The sequence below is a fragment of the Mytilus californianus genome, unplaced genomic scaffold (genome assembly GCF_021869535.1).
Source record: "Mytilus californianus isolate M0D057914Y unplaced genomic scaffold, xbMytCali1.0.p SCAF_4, whole genome shotgun sequence".
In the NCBI taxonomy this organism is placed as follows: domain Eukaryota; kingdom Metazoa; phylum Mollusca; class Bivalvia; order Mytilida; family Mytilidae; genus Mytilus; species Mytilus californianus.
The window spans coordinates 74,571,748-74,592,706 of record NW_026262690.1 but is presented as its reverse complement, the minus strand read 5'-3'; the positions used below and the strand labels follow the sequence as shown (position 1 = coordinate 74,592,706).

General features: G+C 32.7%; 1 protein-coding gene across 1 annotated transcript in view; it reads right to left on the bottom strand.

Annotated features, from left to right (window-relative positions):
- The window catches only part of LOC127738526 (uncharacterized), a 28,208-nt gene extending 12,927 nt beyond the window's left edge, over positions 1-15,281 (bottom strand). The window contains exons 1-5 of the mRNA XM_052249809.1: positions 15,088-15,281; positions 7,060-7,157; positions 6,029-6,192; positions 1,689-1,797; positions 1,235-1,298 (exon numbers count right to left, since the gene is read on the bottom strand). Of these exons, the coding sequence (XP_052105769.1) occupies positions 1,235-1,298; positions 1,689-1,797; positions 6,029-6,192; positions 7,060-7,157; positions 15,088-15,163 (511 nt within the window). The 5' untranslated portion in view covers positions 15,164-15,281. The remainder of the gene's footprint in view (positions 1-1,234; positions 1,299-1,688; positions 1,798-6,028; positions 6,193-7,059; positions 7,158-15,087) is intronic.
- Positions 15,282-20,959: the final 5,678 nt, after the last annotated feature.

Genomic DNA, 20,959 nt, shown 5'->3' with positions numbered 1-20,959 from the left:
TGTTTGATTTTGTTTTCACACTGTTTCGATTTGAACGCCACTGATGAGTCTTATTGAGACATGGTTCCAGCATTGCGAATTAAATTATAAGCCAGGTATCTTTGATGAGTTTTGTTTAAACACTATTATTATTCTGTTTGATGTCATGTCATAGACTAACCGAGTCGTAGTAATCACAAGTCAGAGTCGAGTTATGTGCGCACAAAAAAGATGCGAAAGACACAAGAGGTACATTCAAATTTATCAGTCGAAAATAAACTGACAACGCCATGGCTAAAAAAGAAAATGACCAACAGACAAACAATAGTACACAAAACACAACATAGAAAACTAAAGACTGAGCAACACGAACCCCGTCAAAAACTGGGGGTGATCTCAGGTGCTCCAGAAGGGTGAGAAGATCCTGCTCCACATGTGGCACCCGTCGTGTTGCCCATGTTATTACAAACCCGGTAATAAGTCTTATTCGGTAGGTCATATTCGGGAAAAGGGGGACGGGATTGTGGTTACGACAATTGGAACATATCCGCTAACAACTGTGAAACGGATATTCCATTACGGTCAAACAACTCGTGATGGCGTCCGTAAAACTTACGAAGGGATGATTTAAACTTCACCACTGTGAACTCTTGGTTTAATAGCTTCCTCGTGAGCAGCAATCCTCTATCAAGGAAATCATGATTGGAAGTACAAGCCCTGGAATATCGTATCAACTGAGAGATATATACTCCGTATGCAGGCAATGCTGGAATGTTGCTACATAGAAATGGAAAGTTCACAAAGTAACGTGCTTCTGGAATTGTAGATTAATTTAGACCTTATCTGACTGTTTTATGCAACATTAACGTATGTATGCTCGAAATAAAAATTGACATTTCATATATGTCAATTATGCATTTAGTTCATCAATAATTAAGCATTAAGACAAAACGACAAAAGCAAAATAAATATTAATACTGCACATCCTATTTTTTTTATAATGATTTTTAAGGTAGTTGGGTTATTTTTTCGTTTGAATTATTTCACAATTTGTCCTGTTGTGGCCTTTTATCGTGTTTTAACTGATTGTACTGTTTGTGTATGTGTTTTAATCATTGTTGATTTAAACAGTGAGCTAAAGTTGTTTAGGTGTACGTTTTGTGGATTCATATACAAACATACCACATCACCTTATTTCATATTTGTAATTTTATTTCTTTTGATTATTTGTAAAGGATCGTTTGTTGATACTTACCTCCAGATAAATATAAGCAAAACTTTACAACTGTGACACAGTTTGTAGAGGGTCTCCAGTAAGTCTAACAATACATATATATATATAGTTATATTCATTAATATTCAGTTGTACTTTTTTGTTTTACAAAAACTGTTTTTCTTAAGAACAATCATGCTTTTCGGGGATTTCTTACTAAAGTACTAATAATACTAAGCAAAGGCAAACAAAAAGCGAAATGACGATCAGCGTAGGGCTATTTTGTTTGTTATACAAAGGTATGTTTGTGTATCAGTATTATAAAAGAATCGCCCTTGTTTTGAGTTCATTAATTTTTTTGTTATTTATTTTCATGGTTTTCTCATTTTAAAACGTAATAGAACTTTTAACACTGACAATAGTTACATAATATATATCATATACAAAGATGCTAAGTGAGAAGCGACACGTAAAATAATTGTAAAAATAAAAGTACCATTGTTGTATTGGTTTTTAAAGGTATTTTTTCTAAGAGTTCCACGACGTCTTTATTGGGCAGTACTGTAACATCGTCATCGTTTATAGCAAGAAGTTGATCCCCATTTCTGCAATAAAAACAAACTATTTAGAAAAAGAATATACAAACTATTTGTTTTCTACGAGTTTTGACATTAGACATAAAAATGAATTTTAAGCGTTGTCTTGCTAAGCATACCGGTATTTCATTCGGTAAACAAAGTATCGAAAGTGGGCGGTAGGTATGAGAGATGTCCGAAAAGTGCTTATCACTGTGAATGAGGTTCTATGTTTAGAAGCATTGGATCAAAATATCAAGTTCATCAAATTTATAGGTATTAGATGTCTTCCCGATTCGAAAAGTTCTTACAAGTTACAGCTCATCAAGATCAAGCTGCTGATCACATATATTTTCGTCATTAAGTGGGAACCTTAGCAAAGCAAAGTTTGAAGAACATATTTTTTTGACAAATATAAACACACGAGAGACAGATTATTCTGTCTATTGGTTTAAATGGCTCAGTAGTTTTGGGAAGAAGACACACGAAACTTATATCCAAAACACAATAGAAAAATTTAATAAAGGAGAAATCACACTTGCACAACTTATCGACCAACAAATGGCATATGATTCTATCTGGCAAGAGGGACTATTAGTGATATTATATCACTTAGGTATTGGAGGAAAAACATGGGCCTGGATTAAAGATTTCTTAAATAACAGAATAGCAAGGTGCATCTTTGAAAACTATGTAGGCGAAGAATTAGAAACAAGTATAGGGCTGACTCAAGGATCAGCCCTCATTATTCAACATCTTAATCAACGACTAACTGGGGGATATCCTAAGAGACTACACTAAATTCGCCGACGATGGAACATTCTGGCAAACTGCTAAACCAGATCAGATATCAGAATTTAAGGATAGAATGAAGAATGACATCACGCAGGCAGTAGAATGGGCACAAAAATGTAGACATCAACATGGACAAAACCGAAATAAGTATCTTTTAAAAAAGCATAAATTCTATACATAGAGATATACCTACAAAATGTGGCAGAAAAGCATTAGATGCCGGAGCAAAGCTGATAGACCTAAGGTTGAAACAAACAACCATAAAAGAGATAACAAAGATTAAATCCAAATCCAAACAAAACCAATCAAACAACAACTTCTGAGGTATAAAGAAATGCAATCTATGACAAACATCCCACACCAAGGGACAAAGCCTGAAGCCAAGCAGTAGACATGGACAAACAAACAGAGATTAACATAAAATAAAATGCATCGCTGAGTGCAGCTGGATACGACCGCAGAAGTCCAACCACGAACAGTTGGGGCAAAAATGGACACAATATTCGCGCTTGATACAGGTCTGAATTTTGATTGTAATTAAATATTTGACACATAATAGGTATCTGACACCGAATAACTGTAGTCAAAGAACTTAGAATTGGTTATATGATTTGAATTTATATTCAATTGTTTGCTTTTGTACAATACACTATGCTGTTGCGAATTGACCCCTCCCCCCCCCCCCCCTTTTTTTGGCTTTTGTGAAATACACTATGCTGTTGCGTATTGATCCCCCCGAAAAAAATGCTGTTGCGTATTGACCCCCCCCCCCCACCCCCCCAAAAAAAAAATTTTTTTTACCCCTTTTTGTGCAAAAAAAAATAATATTTGAAGAAATTTTCTTTTTAATTTCTGAAATCTGAAATGAAAAGAAAAAAAAATTGCCCTCCACAATTTCCAAAAAAAAATTCTTTCCCTCAAAATATGGTCATAATCTCAAGTCAAATTTCCACTGGAGTTTGCAACCATAATTACCAATTTAAATACATCATAAAAGTCTTAAAATAGAAAATGACATACATAATCATTGCTAAAATTAATATTCCTTTAATAGTAACTTCTAAGAATAAATTGACAGCTAATCATCTCAAGACAATACAAAATTTCTTTATACATAATTTAAAGCAGTGTAAGGGAGGTAATCCAAACATACACAACATTGTACTTCAAATGTGTTTGGATTACCTCCCTTACACTGCTTTTAAATTGTCCATTAACCAGGAAACCTTTGTTTCCCCGCTTTTTTGCACAGGCACTTGTCTCAGAAAAAAATTTCCTATATACCTTAATATAATACATAGGCACTTGTCTCAGAAAAAAAAATCCTATATACCTTAATATAAATAATTAAGGTATACAGGGGGAAAAAATTCTGAGACAAGTGCCTGTGCTTTTTTGCCCCTAATTCCTAAACGGTTTGAGCCATAACCCCCCCCCCCCCCCCAAAGTCAATCCTAACCATCCATTGTGGTATGGAAACTTGTGGTATAATTTCAGAGAGATTCATACACCGTTCCACAAGTTATAGTCTAGAAACTCGAAAAATGCTTATTTAGGCCCTTTTTTGGCCCCTTATTCCTAAACTGTTAGAACAATAACCCCCAACATCAATCCCAACCTTTTTTTGTGGTTATAAACCTTGTGTTTAAATTTCATAGATTTCTATTTACTTATACTAAAGTTATTGTCCGGAAACCAAATGTCTTCGGACGACCACGACGACAACGACGACGACGACGTGATACCAATATACGACCGCAAATTTTTTTGCGGTCGTATAAAAATCAACCCCATAGAACCTGAGTTTACATACAGACTAGACGAAATTCAAATGACCCAAACAATAGATATAAGAAGATGTGGTATGAGTGCCAATGAGACAACTCTCCATCCAAGTCACAATTTGTAAAAGTAAACCATTATAGGTCAGACTTTTATACTGGAGTGGATGAGACGACTCAAAAACAAAGACAAGAGAGTAACAAGAACTTGACAAGAAATTTTCAAGCAACTCATTGGAGATTGCACGCAAGAACGAGCAGTATCGTTCACAGATGGATCATGCTTACGGAATCCATGACCTTGTGGAGCATGAGTAGTTAACTACGCCGAGCACATTTAACTTTTGGTACGACAACATAGGCCTGTGGCACAAGAAGGTCCGTTCTACTGACAGAACTTGTAGCATTTCTCATGGTTTTTAAGTACTGCATTACTAAACACTTGTACAACGCCATACAGATTACCAAAATTTTCATTGACAGTCAAAGTGCTGTGGAACTTCTAACAATGAACTGGGCCCGAAATAGCTACACTGTCGTAAATAAGAAAAAGGTCTAGAAGTAAAAGTCTCGTGGACACCAGGACATGCCATTATAACCGGTAATAACGACGCTGACATCTTTGCAAAGATGGCAGCAAAAGAAGCAAAACAACTACGACCAGAGAATAACGTCATAACATTACAGGACGCCAAACAAGCAGCTTGTAAAAGAACAGCAAGAAAATGGCAGAGAAGATGGGAAATATACGAGAGAGGAAGGGACTTATACGAAAAGGTATGAACTATGAAACACTCAATTCTGTATGATTTCCCAACTTAGAGACATTTCAGCATATTCGCCGAGAACTGGCTACACTGAACTAAACTACTACAAGAAAAGAAAAGACCAAACCAACGCCGTCATGCAACTTTGGAGCACCCGAAACACCTCACCAATTTCTTTTGGAGTGTCCTTGCTATGAGAACGTACGAAAAAATATTATCCATCAAATATCCAAAGAGGTAGGGATTCGGAACCTGAACTAATCAACCATATTAACCAGACTAGAAGGCGAGAACATCGAAGAGACTAAAGCCAAACTACTAACAGTGGCAATTTATGTCGACAGAACTGAGAAATTTGATACTGTAGTTCCTCATCCCAATCTTAACCAGCGCATACCCTTTAAAATGAAAACAGAGATAATAATTGAACATAATGCACGAAGGAGTAAACCTGCACATTCGAGACAATTTGTGCTAATAGGCCTTAAGATTGAGGATTGACAACCTTCATAAGAAAGATTGTTGACCATTTTCTAGACGTTCTATATATATATAGTATTATATCTAGTTCACAAGATTATATATATCATTTCTAATAATTGAGCAGTTGTAAGGAGCCGCATAAATTTGCTTTGAACTAAATTCAGAACATAAATATATGTATACTCTTGTTGTTTGTAAAGCTGCCTTGGATGTTTTTACTTTTCTCGTTCATGTTCTGTTGTGGAGACTTTGGACTTTTTAACACATTTGCTTTCCCAAATAGCTCCTCGCGACATATCGATTCTGTGTTGATGCGACAGTAAATAATCAAACAATCAATTAATCATTTTATTATGGAACAAATTGGTAGTTTTTTAAAATCCGATGGAAAATTACCTTTTATATTTAAAATTGCATTATGTTTAGGTACACTACCTTATTTTCAGTGTTAAAGAAGCTGTCTTTGTCGAGTCAAACATAAATATGTGTTGAAATCCATGATTGTCAATGTACCGTGTTTCTATGTTTCCATGCAACCACTGAACTGTATTTACTTCTGTTTGTTCTACTCCAGAATCTGCAATTTCTGTATTACGTTCCTAAATATATGATATATACAATTTGTAACGTGACTTTATATCTTTTTAAAATAATTAAGCAGTTGTTAAGAACCGCCAAAATCTGTTTTTTGAATTTAATTCAGAACATACATTTATAATAAGGTTAATATTGTGATGAACTAAGTGTAATGAATGAAATAGATATTATCAAATAAATGGAAAATTAAAATAATGGAGTATAAGTTTCTACACAAAAATATTAATCCGCAGTAAACCGATGTAGTACCTTCAGTATGTACGTCATGGAATACCATAGTACATCCGGTTGATGTTTTTAAAATCTCCACGAGCAGTGGCATAGACCCAGCGGTTGTAATTAATTTCATCATAAATAGCAGTATTACAATTTTGTACATGATCTTGCAATTACCTAAAATATTTTGTTGCATGTTTTGTATATTCAAAGTGATTTACGAGAAATTTAAATATTAATAAACCACTCATATCTGTAATATGTCACACGCATAACAAACTAAAATTATTTATTATGCTTTTACAGAGAAATAAACAGTCACCAACATATTCAGTTTAAGATAAAACATTTAATAATTATTTCAAAGTCTTCATTCTGTAAATTTTGATTTTCCCTAATGTCGACAAAAACGAAACTGACTGAAGTGTATCTGTGGTATTATTTATATTTAGTTGATAGGAATAAATCGAGTCAACTTATTAACTTAGATGAAAAGGTAAGAAAAGTCTTACGTAACAGACGAATACGATATGTACAAGTAAGTTCATATCTATCCTGTCTTTGGTGAAATCAGAGACATATATATTATGTCTCTGGTGAAATTAACAAGCTGAAATAATATGTATGTTGACAGTTTTCATTTAAATGTTTACCTCAAATGGACTTTCAGTTGTTTTGTTCTTTAAACTCGATGCATGCTCCTCGTCTTGATCTTTATCTTCTCTTGAATTATATGTGCCGGTTTGTTTGTCTGAATTTTAAAAAAAAAGAAGCATATACTTCAATGTTGTTCTTTTTATATATATTCACAGTGACTGATGACCGAATGACAGCAAGCAAGTACATGTATAGTGTGTAGTAAATAGTCATATTTGAAGTTATCTATATATCATGTGAATTTGCGTCTAAAATAAAATAAACATAAACATAAAAAGGTAAAAAAAAATATTTTAAGAGTTATCTAAAGTGAATATTATTCCTATAAATGCATTAGATGAAAGATGCGAAATTAAAAACATATATTGGTTCTTATATATACATACTTAACACACCCACGACATCGCGGATCTGTGACTTAATTAAAGTACCTACGGCTTATGGGTAGCTTGGACTTTAATTCACTTGCACTAATAGGTGTTAATAGTATTCAATTACGGTTTTTACATTTCTGTATATTTTTAGGACAATAATATTTTATGATGAAATGTATATAGACAATAACTGTTTAGTGTCTTTAAATATCAGCTGTATTTGTACGAGGCTAAGAAAAACAGGTGTAATGCGAGCTTCAGCGAGCTATTACTCCTGTTTCGAGCCGAGTACAAATACAGCTGATATTTAAAGACACTAAACAGTTATTGTCTTTATCCTGCAATTAATTTTGTACATTTTTTTTCCATCCCAATTGTTGAATTTATTTTTGAAAGAAATCGACATGGCTTAACCCCAGACCGCAATGAGGACCCCAAATTGAACTGTGACGTAAACAGTAATTTGACATTACCTTTCGCTCGCAACAGAATCAAGATACCAGGAGACTATATACGTCTAGTATACGTATATCGCTTCGTGTTATCTGTACACCTGCATTAGTATAGTAGAAAGGTCGATTGCAGGATAAATACCTTTTTTGTTGTAGTATTTTAATTCTTTTTATTTTATTGTTGAATTAGCAGTATTATAATTAAGGGAACTTAATACCATGTGGCAGGGGTGCTCCGATAACGGAGGATTTTACAAAGGGAAGAAGAAGACCTAATCTATTGGTATTGGTATCGGATTCGACCCGGAACTTGTTACATTTTGGAAATATTAATTATGTGGAAAAGAAAAGGGCCTGAAATGGTGTAATTTTTAATCAACACCATTGTCCTATATTAGTTATATATAAAGTTGAATTCTTTGATTCGTTGTTTTTACGTCATGCCAGCTAACAAATTGGACCTCGTTATTTTAGTAGTATAGATTAATGAACCTCTGTTCTATCAACGAAATGGTTCGTTAGAATGGTTTGAATGTTTTCACTTCTTTACCTATTCTATTTCTAGTGTTTGTCTTTTTGTTGATTTTAAGCAATTGAAAATAAAATACTTCATATAGAACTAGACGTCTGGTTATTTTTAGAAGCACATGTATGTAGAATATTTAACGTTAATTTAAAAAAAGAGAAACTTCAGAGGAAATGAAATCATATGGGAAACATATTTTTTGAAAAAAATATATCATATGAAAAGTAAAATAACTAAAATACGGGCCAAACTCCAAGGAATATTCAAAACAGAAAGTCCCTTATCAAATGACAATATCAAAAGCTCAAACACATCAAACGAATAGAAAACAACTGTCATATTCCTGACTTGGTACAGGCAGTTCCTTATGTAGAAAATGGTGGATTAAACCTGGTTTTATAGCTAGCTAAATCTCACACTTGTATGAGAGTCGCATAGAATTCCATTATATTGATAACAATGTGTGAGCAAAAACAACCAGACATAAAAGGTAAAATTGTAAAAAATTGGGTACAGCAGTCAACATTGTGTGATAATCTAAATTACTATAAAAACATCTATATCAACGTCAGTACCGAGATTCTATACTTCAAGACCATCGTGTATTATTTGTGAAGTTGATACGGAATATTGATCAACAAGGTCTTGGTATCTTCAGATGAACTTTTTTTTAGAAAATTGACATGACCCTGGTTCATCAACTTTCTACTCAGACACTGGTGACGTTTTATAAAGTCTGAGTAGCAGCTACAAGCTATTGAATACAGAATTAGTTGGGAACTATATATTCACTATGAAGGTGAAATTGGTATATTGCTGTTAAGGTGGGGAGAACTTTATAATTTTATAATTAAAATCGTCTCGTTTGTCAGAGATTTTGGTACTGAGACGACCGCTTATGACAAATTCGAGGTATAAGTCTAAAAATGAGGCTGAGGAAGCTATGTCTATTATTTCTTTAATTCTAGTTCTGGAGGATATATTAATGGAAAACAATCAGAAAAGTTTGGATTTTGTATGGATAGAACATCATCAATATATCTGAATGTAAAATTAAATGATCTGGCTTCTTTAAATTCTTGTTTTTGACAAGTGTCTGAAGGAACACCGACTCACATGAAAATAAGAAGAGGGTATAAAGGGTTGAAAAATCAATGGTTTTGATAGAATTAGTTTTAGGGAAAGACCGAGATTTAGGATTACCAAGAAGTTCTTTACATTTTTTTTAGAATCCTCATATGGTTAATTCCACTACGCGAGTAAACAGTTTCACAGTATTTCTGAAGACCTTCTTTCACTGCGGACGGATTTTTTGTCAATCTAATGTTATATTCATTGAAGCCATGAAGGACTTATGATTCGCCAATATATCATCCGTGTCAAATATGTTTTTGTATTTGGGATTACCTGAGTGTTCATTTATTCCTAATTCTTTTACAAGACACTTGTAGTTGAACGATTTACAAACACAAACAATATCATTTGAAGCTTTGTCTTCAGGAACATATTTATCGTGAAGAGATGATAAACATTTCACAGATTCTTTTTCTTTGAATTCGGACTTTGGTCGATCATTTACACAGTTTTTCAATTTTCGGTTCGACGTTTTATCAGAGACCTGATTGCTTTAACCCATTCCGACAAAGTGTCCAGTTCAACTTCATCTCGTTTAGCCCATGTTCTGGCGTGGTCCCCAATGGAATCCATAATTGTTTTGAAGTTATGATTCTAATTGATGTGTTTGGGTTCTCTAAACTTAGAGTAATGAGATATCACCTTTCGGAGATGTTCATGTTAAATTATGTTTTGAATCACAGTAATAACAAGACCAGAGGGGCTGTAAATATAAGACGAGTTGGTGCAATGGTTTTGGTGTTACTGTAGGATACAATAGGAACAGACTGATTCTGAAAATAAAATGGAATTCTAGATGTTACCTCTTTATGATGAAGATCTTACTGGTTTAAAAAGACGGAAAAGAGCTACATCACAAATTATACTGACCAAGCTGTTTATTGGAGAAAATATATTTATATATCCCTTAAGCTTGCCAATGGCATAATCTGAAAGAGTTAAACGAATCAAGAGGAATTTGATGAGTGAAATGAAGCAATTAATTCCGATTTATTCAACAAAAAAAAACAACAACAACAACAACAACAAACGTCAACAATAAGACACTATAAAATTGCAGTAATCCCAGACATTTTCAAAGAGTTATGCAAAGGGTATACGTATAAGTAGACAGAACATACCATGGCGACAGTTTTAGTAAACCGACAACATAATGGCTAAAAATTAAAAAGAAAACATGAAATGACAGACAATTGTAACATATCATTACACAGAAAACTAGAGATTGAGTTACACCAACCCCACTACAAACTTTGAATGAACACATGTGGTTCGACAGGTATGTTGTAAAGGTTTCACATGTTAAACAGTTATGTTTGTTGATGTGGTTCATACGTGTTTCTCGTTTCTCGTTTTTTATATAGATTAGACCGTTGGTTTTTCTGTTTGAATGGTTTTACACTAGTCATTTTTGGGGCCCTTTATAGCTTGCTGTTCGGTGTGAGCCAAGGCTCCTTGTTGAAGGCCGTACTTTGACCTATGGAGAGTTGTCTCATTGGCACTCATACCACATCTTCTTTTATCTATGTAAGTCCGATTATACAAACATCTAATCATTCGGTAATTTCATACTCAAGAAAAAAAAAGGATTGGAGTTACGAGTTAAGTGAAACACATTCGTGGTCATCTGTGACAAAAATACTTCATAACAATCAACTAAATCATGATGGATGACTTAGATTTACCATTTGAAACTCTTGATTCAATATCTTTCATGTAAACAGTTACCCTCTATCAAGGCAGTCTTGTTATGAAACTGATTGATATATATATATATTCCACATGCACACCCTGGATGAATTTTGCTACATATAAAATGGAGAGTTCACAAATGAAAAATAAAAAACATGTCTTTTGTCGTTAAGTTTTGTTCTTAAAAGAGCCTCATTGTCAATTTTATATGTTGGTCAGAATTAAGGCTGATTTCACAGTATTATTCTGTGTTATCATTTATGTTCTTCAATAAGAATAGATGCAGTTTACTTAGTAACCAAGTAATGTTGAAGCAAAACTGTAATTACATCCCAGCTCCTTTGTTCTAACAGGGGTGATCTGAGTCGGATCACCCCTACGACTCAGATCACCCCTACCTGATCACCCTACCTTGAGTTTCTGTGTTCTGCATGCTTTCTTTTGTTCTGTAACATTTTGGCGGGAATGTCGAGCATACAGTAAAACTTAGAAATAATTAATCGAAATAAAGACTAATACAATTTTCAAAATTATGTAGTAAAAATCCACTAAATTTCCAGTTTCTAAGCGGGGATCGAACTAAAGACCTTTAGCATAAGAAACCACGATTCATACCCCTACACCGGGACGACTGGATACAAAATCACTGTTAATTTAACATATTTTAACGTTGTATCCGGGGCTCATAAAGGGTATATACTATATAGTTATATATAAAGTATATTATAATTATTGTACGGCATTCTGAACTAGATGTTATGAAGTGTATATGTTTTTTCATATAGTCTAGAAGAGCTGGGATGTAAAATAGTTATCTCACTCGGACTTGGTGTGTCAGTGTAAGATCCCCCTCCGGCCTCCGGCCGTCGGGGTTATCCTACACTTTCACACCGCGTCCTCATGGGATAACTATTACAGAATTGTACGACAAACAATGAGTTTAAAACTTTTCACTGCCATACTATTCATTCCTCGTTATTGTTTTCACAAACATCAAATGTATTGATCACCTACTTAACCGAATTGAGAACCATTATTAGAACATACTCACCCCTTCTCGTCCAATGAAAAGTCAGTTTTTTCCCTTCTAATTTTCATAGTACATGGCTTTCCATGCACTATAAAATGCTTTACATGAATGACTTTTCATTGTAGATTAATTAAGAAAGTGAACTCTTAATAACTACACTAACGAAGTGTACAATCCCCTGAGGCATTTTCCTTTGGAAAATAGCCTACTGATTAAAGATGAAAGAGAATAGAATTATAAAAAAAAACATTTTAAATTTTGCAAATGTTTATCATGGTACATATATAAATTAAAACAAAAAATGAAATGGGGGCAAAGATGAAGTTAAAATAATATTTTATTCAATTTTGATAGCAGTATAGAAAACAATGTCAGACTGCTGATATATAAAGCAAAGGATTTGTTTTCGAAAAAAAAACACAATACATGTACATTCATCATTAAAAGTAAGCATCTGATGTTGAATGGTAGTAATTCAAATATTTATAGAGTGAGTTTTTTAATTATCAAAAAATATACAAATTTCAAAAAGCTGATTTATATAATATTGTGTGCTTTTTAAAATCAAGAAATTTAAGGTATATAAGTATTACATTTTATCTGAAGCAGAAGAAAAACTCAATGTTTGAACAATTTATCCTTTTTGTCCTCACAAAACTTTGTCAGTGCTATTTCATTCCATCCATTGAAATGATCATTACCTATGTTATACATTCGTTTTGTTAGTATATGTAAGAGAATGATAATCCCTTTCTTCATGAATAAGTACGAGCGTTAGCGAGTACTTATCATGAAGTAAGGGATTATCATTGTCTTACAAACTTAGAATATTGTAACGTGCTCAAGGCTCAAATGATCTACTAGTATTCAAGAATTAGTTTCATTGTCAGTACAATGTTTATAATTGTTGCATGACTTCCTTTTTCGGCATGTCATTTATGGATAAGTTTTAGTGATGTGAGGACTTTCTTATCATTTGGGAAATATTTAAAAAAATAAATGCGTTAAAGATATAAGGTGACACAACAGTAGAAAGAAAAGGTAGGAATTGTATGTTTCCAGATTGTGAGTATGAATGTAAATCATGTAATATTTTAGTGAGGAATTATCCTTTTTTATTAACAGTTTAAATCAATTAATACATTTGAGTTACAACTAAATTTTATTTCACAGCCAATAAGATTTAGGTTATTTTTTATCTGAAAGAATTTTTTTTTTTGCATTGCTTTGGTATTGTTTAATTTTATAGTAATTTGAAGTTATTAATATTTTCATAATAAAATTCACGGTACCAATTTTACTGCACCAGTAAACTTCAACTTATTTTGAGATTTTTGTTTGTTTCACAATTCAACTTTTAGTCAGTTTCAATCACTGTGTGATAAATCCTTTCAATCTGATAAATGTGCTTCGGGGCAGTTGTAACTCATTTATAGAAACTCTTTGTTATGAACTGTAAATAGACATAAATGATAGGATAATCCCTTACTAAGAACATGATTTACATTCATTCTTCACAATTAAGAGGCATCCAATTCTACAATTTCATTGGTCAAGAGTACTTTCAAATTGCTATATTCTAAACCTAGTTAACACTTCATTACAAAAAGTGAATTCTTATTAAGGTTTGAATATTACAATGGGAAAGGATAATTTTGTAAGGTCACCCGAAAGTGTGAATATGTTCTAAATTGGTCAGACAATACTTGGTCATGTTTTATGAACATTTAAAACTCTCGGCTACGCCTTGGGCTTTAAATCTTCATAAAACATGACGAAGTATTGTCTAACCTTTACAGAATAAATTAAACTCTGATGACTTCATATTAACATATTATGTAAACAATTTACATTGTATATATTATATAACCACATGTCTATTGTTTTAGCCTTTATATTGTCCTTTAGATGTCTATATGTTTATTTCAATTCTTTGGTAGCAGTTTCAGGAACGTTTATCATATTGATTAGATATAGGGAGATGTGGTATGAGTTCCAATGAGGCAACTCTCCATCCAAGTTACAATTTATAAAAGTAAACCATTATAGGTCAAGGTACGGCCTTCAACACGGAGCATTGGCTCACACCGAACAGCAAGCTATAAAGGGCCCCAAAAAATTACTAGTGTAAAACCATTCAAACGGAAAAACCAACGGTCTAATCTATATAAAAACGAGAAACGAGAAGTATAGACAAACATCCCATGTGAAACGAGAAAATCATGTTTAATGACTTCTTTATTTTTATATACATGTATTAATAAGTGAATACAACATACAAGTATAACGTGTTACTGATGAGTAATGAAGCTATTAAAGTTCACAGATCATAAGGTTTTGTAATACAGTAATACACATAAGGAACCATTTCCCAAAATTTAGTTAGATATTTAGATAAGCTATGTACTTCAAGCAACAACAATGCATTAATTATTACCTAGCAAGCGAATATTAACAAATTAAACAACAATGCAGATAAAATGTGAGACGAATGACTTATTTTTCATTGTATATATAGCCCATATTCATACAGTACCAATATAATTCAAAAGTTTTGCTGTGGTCAACCTAAAAGATTTCTCTGAAAGATTCATTGAAAACCAGATAAATTTGATCAAATTTAAAAAAATTAGTTGTGGATATAATTTGTAGACGAGCGAGCAAACAAATGGACCAAACCACTTTCATGAAGCGGGGATGTTGACGTAAAATATGTATCGCCTCTTCTAAAAATACTGCTATTTGCTTTACTTACACTATTTCTTATATACTATATGTAGATTTCTTCATGCTTCTGGTGATTTAACTTTACTTACCGTTCTCGACGGAAAAATCCTCCTTTTCTTCAATTTTACTGTCCATTTTAAGAACTTTGTCTTTGGTTTTCTTCATTTCTACGAATATATGTAATTTTAAATGCTATATATCACTTATTCGTCTATATATAAAAACGTACATCCTGCCCCTCAAGTTAAACACACTAAATACTTGACATATTTAAATTTATCGTTCTTACGCGAAAAGTGACAGTTACTATGGCAAGCCATTCTCGTCAAAACTATGTTTAAACCATTTTTTCGAGAAAAATTACACACTGAGAATTAAAAAAATCCCACTGAGATGTAAGAACCTAAAATAACACACTGAGAAATCGAAATTACACACTGAGATTTAAAAAAAAAATGAAAATCACACACTGAGAATTTAAAATTACACACTGAGATTTTAAAAAAGACACATTGAGAAGAAAATAAATTGAAAAACACACACTGAGAATTGTTAATTACACAATGAGATTTCAAAAATACACACTGAGATTAATATGCAAATTACTAATGAATATTCACGAGATGAATAATTCAACAGATTAATATCTTGGTCTCCCGAACTCTTGTAATTATAATGAAATGCGGTTCCTACAACCAACATTCGTAATAAATTTCAAGACTTAACAACTTTTGTTTTGCTTGTTTGTTGCCTGTAATTCAGATTATTACTAACATCATATCGGGATTTATTGCTTAACACTGTTTAAGCATGGTCCCTTTTCAAAAGTCTTTTAACTGTTACCCTGATTTCGGTAATCTTTTATATTTTTGTTACGTTTATATGCTGTAATAGGCACTTGGGGGAAAAATCACTGCATTGTGTGTATTTTTGCAGATCGTTCCAATGTTTTCTTATAACTTTAATTAAATTTTTCACCATTTGGTTATATTTTGTAATGAGAGTAAGTGGGTATTTTTCTTGTTCTATAGGTCTTTAATAACAACGTAGTTTTTCTATACGTTGTATTTCTAATGTTTTTTTATAAAACATTTAGCGCCAAATTGAAGGACTAACGAGTTCTGTCCCCTAATTGTATTAAGCTTGTAATAGATTCAGATTAAGTATGCTAATTAGATATGTGCGCATAAAAAGTGCGCACAAATCTCAGTGTGTAATTTTAAATTCTCAGTGTGTAACTTCAAATTATCAGTGTGTGTTTTCAGTTTAATTCATCTCAGTGTGTCTTTTTGAAATCTTATTATGTAATTTTCAATTCTCAGTGTGTGTTTTTCATTTTTTGTAATCTCAGTGCGTTTTTATGAAATCTCAGTGTGTAATTTTTAATTCTCAGTGTGTGTTTTTAGGTTTTTTAATCTCAGTGTGTAAATTTTTTCGAAAAATGGTTTAAACAGTTTTGACGAGAACGACTTGCCATAAGTTACCAAATGTAATAGATACAATATATGTATTTAAGGAGATTTCCATTTTCTTGTCATGATAATTTATTCACATCCTTGAGTGTACAACAATAGTAAAAAAACTATCATATGTATCAAAACCACTTTTAATGTTAACTCGTGACAAGTTTTTCTGATATTGAATTATAACTTTGATGAATATCTTTTGTGGTGTTCAAATCCTTATTGCAAGTTATAAGCTAGGTTAATGTCATCATTGTATGCGTCTTTAATTCTGAGAATTGAAGAAGATATGTCCGGTTTATAAGTCAATGAGTCAGATATTTGACAAATCATTGTCAAAAGGAATGTTTTACTAAATTAAAGTTTAGATGGGTAAGGGTCGCAAAACCCGAACTTTGGGCCATCGTTGTAGGCCTTCCGTAACCATCTTGGAAATATAAAACAAAAACAATACTCTTCTTCTGATTTCTGTTCTCCAGTTCAAATCCAAAATTGTAAATAACACCAAAAAATAAATTCGGAATTTTACAATTTTGAAGTTAAAAGAGCTCTTTTAATGCAAACGAAGATATGTAAGTCGAATGTTCTGTTCTTGACGTTCCAAAATCGAGATGTTTTTAAAAGGCATTGCCGCATGTGGAATTTGATCTTTATGGTGGTTAAGTATGATCTATTTTGATAACTTCCTCATTATTATAAAGGCAAACAGTTTCAAATCAAAGAATATCAAAAAGGGAGAGGATTTACAAAAAAGACTGAAAAAGAGATGGCCGGCTGTCAAAAATATTATTGAATTATTAAAATTATATTGGCTTAAATTATATATTATATATTTATATCTAAATATACTAAATAAATAAATGAATTACGGAAATACGTTAAAGGTATCAAAAGTCATGAAATTTCCGAATGCATATACGTTAAATGAATAAAAGGTCATGACATAAAATTGAGAATGGAAATGGGGAATGTGTCAAAAAGACAACAACCCGACCAAAGAACAGAAAACAGCCCGAGGCCACCAATGGGTATTCAACACAGCGAGAAAATCCCGCACCCGGAGGCGGGTTTCAGCTAGCCCCAAAACAAAAATGTGTACTATATAGTTCAGTGAAAATGGACGCCAAACTAAACTCCGAAACATATAAATGAACTAAAATAAAAAAAAAACATACAAAACTAACAAAGGCCAGAGGCTCCTAACTTGGATAAGGCGCATAAATGCGGCTGGGTTTAAAATGTTTTGTGAGCTCTCAACCCTCCCCCTATACCTCTAGCCAATGTAGAATAAAGAACACACAGCAATACGCACAGTAAAACTCATTTCGAAAGAAGTCCGAGTCCGATGTCAGAAGAAACTAAGCAAAATGACAATAATACATAAATCAACAAAGGATTACTAGCAGTTACTGACATGCCAGTTCCAGACCTCAATTAAACTGATTGTGTCTTCATCATATGAAAAGCAAGCACAATCCCTCCCGTTAGAGGTATAGTATCATACCATCATAAAATATATGAGAAGAACATAACCCGTATCATGCCAACAACTTGTTTTAGAATAAATGCAGACACCCTATAAGTGAATCGATATCAATTCCAAAATATGCCATCTTTAATGACCTGACAACAGTATCGTAACTATATCCCTTCTGAACAAATTATAGATAATGCATATTTCAAGCTTTTTCTTGTTGTATAACACATTATGTGAAAAATATCGACATTTGATAAGTCTCATCTCATTATTAAACAGGGAAACTTGTCATACAGCTCATCTTTATTTGTCAACCTTGTCTCATACAACAAAGCTGAAAATAGCGCCCTACTGTAGCGGCTTATCCCTACCACTCTTTACGTAGGAAGTGAACCCCATTCCCACGGACACAAAAGTTGAAATGCATTCGCCTTATAATAATGTAAAATTGCCTTTTTGCATGTAATCAAGTATTCAAAACTATCAAATTGCTCTAAAATATTTGATAAGTCAAAGACGCATACAGTTAACAATTATGCCAGTTAAAATGACATTACCATGGAAAATTATGCGAGCGTAACCGTGTATATATTTTTTTAATCAACTACTTATTTTGGCCGTTTTATTCATTTTTACATATTGTCTTGCTGTCTGTTTATCCTATTTAAAGTTTTTTTTCCATCTACAATTGTCTAAGCAAAAGGCGCAAAAATGTGTAAAATATCGTCATTGAAGGCGACGGACAATTTCAGCCATGTGATTTATTTGAAGATCTAGCTGACCTTTTGGTGATGTTTAAAGGATTTAAATTATTTGACTTGTGTGTAGATCTTATTTTTACCTCAGAGAGTTATTCAAATGGTTCTCTAATGTGAAGAGAGCGATCTAATCTCGCTACACGAGGCATCGGATTTACGACATCTCCGTTTCGACCGGATGAGACTGCGTTTTATTCATCCGCAAAGCCAAACGGACGTCACTTTTCAGCAAGGGTTTACTGTCGGGTGGCAGAAGTCAAGATATGACAATATTTCTATACTCAAGTCACCCTTTGGGTTTGAATAAAAGGAGATAATGGTAAATATTAATGTAACAACAACCCAACGACACAGACAATCAAGACTTTTAGAGTCAACATGCAGTATTTCATAATAGAGAGATGCCTATACAAAATATCAAGCTAAAACCGCCCCATGCCTAAACAAAAGAAGGAGCTAATTATAATTTGATATTGTCTATCGTTGAAGATATCCCAACAGGCACAAAAATATTTTGTGTGGTTGAAACGTTTCACCATCCTTTTTTACATCGCGATGACCTTGAGGTCATCCCGATGTATTGCTATCGCCTAGATTTCCATTATGTAAATTAGTTTTGGGTTTGTAACCGATCTATAAACATGATAAATACGCGCACATAAACGAGTGCAAAATAACATTCCTTATCGTTTGATATAAATACATCTCTTCAATGAATACTGATAAAAATATTTTTGTTTACAACATAAATTAATAATATGAAAATGTTTTGTAGTTAGATATATATATATAAGTAAAAAATCATTGATAATATCAATGCACACGTACCGAAAAATGGTGTTAAAGCATGCGGAAGAATATCTCAAAGAACGTTTTGTGAAAATACCGCCAAGGACCGGTAACTCTGTAATTGATTTTGCGGGAAAATATGAATGCCTACTCGTATCCAATCTTAGAAAAATCGAATTTTTACAGAAAAGTGTCCACCATGCACTTGCATTGCACTATTTTTAGAATAGTAGAATAGAATGATATACAAATGGATTCAAATCATATATATATGTAACTGTTATTTTAATATAATATAAACAACAACTCAGTGTATACTGACTTGTATCACTACAATATAATAGTTATTACGGTGAAGTTGAATTTCCTGTCATTTATTCATCATCCACGCACGAACTTGTCTCAGAAAAAAATATATCTCTGTACATTAACCTCAGTTTTAGGTAAAGAGATATGTTGTTTTTTTCTGAGACAAGTGCTTTTGACCATCCTCAAGAACTTGTGGTCATCCGATGTTCAGTACTTCAGTACTTTGATTTTAATCTCAATCAGTGGAAATCAAAGGAGGTACAAGACAAATACTTCACTATATAGTAACGGCAGAGTAGATGATGATGGTGGATGGTTGTTTAACGTTCTACGAAAATTTAGTGCATGCATGTTCCGGACGAGAAGATGTAAATGTAATATATATATTGCACAAATTATACAAGGTAGGTCATAAACCGACCAACCGATAAAAGTGTCAATTCATTGTAGTTTCGGTGTACTCTATTACGCTAAAAAAAGTTTAATCCGTGCTCATTCACTTCTTTTATTTTATCTGTTTATTATTATTTTATTTATTTATTTTTTTTATTTTTCAAAAAGGAAAAATCGAGAGCTCAAGATGCATTTATATATTGGTCATAGCCAAAATTTCAAAAGAGAAGGAAATCGAATTTAAAGAAATAAAAAGAAATTCTAAAAGGAGTGATTATTGCTCTCGTATCATACATGTATTTGGTATTTAAACGAAACATAAGCTATAATGGCGTAATGTAGATTTAAACGCACACAAGCACACAGTCTGTATCAAAATGTTCCTAATTGTAATATTGTCCCTTTTTTTCTTTGCTTCACATTTTCAATATGAACATTGCATACAGTCTTTACAACCTATTATAAATAGTGTAAAATATTTTTCTCACCGTTATTTGTATATGTTCTGTATTGACAGTCCTATGTATTTTCTATTTGTTTGTTTTGTATCTCATGTTGCTGACACTGCTGACTTGCCGTTTGTACCATTTTATGAAACCTATCGACTATTACTTATTACAAGTTTTGTCTTTGACAATGGGTAATGATATATGTGCATATAGGTCATCGATAGGTCACTTCTATATACGAGCTTACTCATCAATTTTTAAAAAGTGTACAAAATATTTTCAATTTCATATCCTGGATTTAAAAAATATTTGTTTCTTTTTAT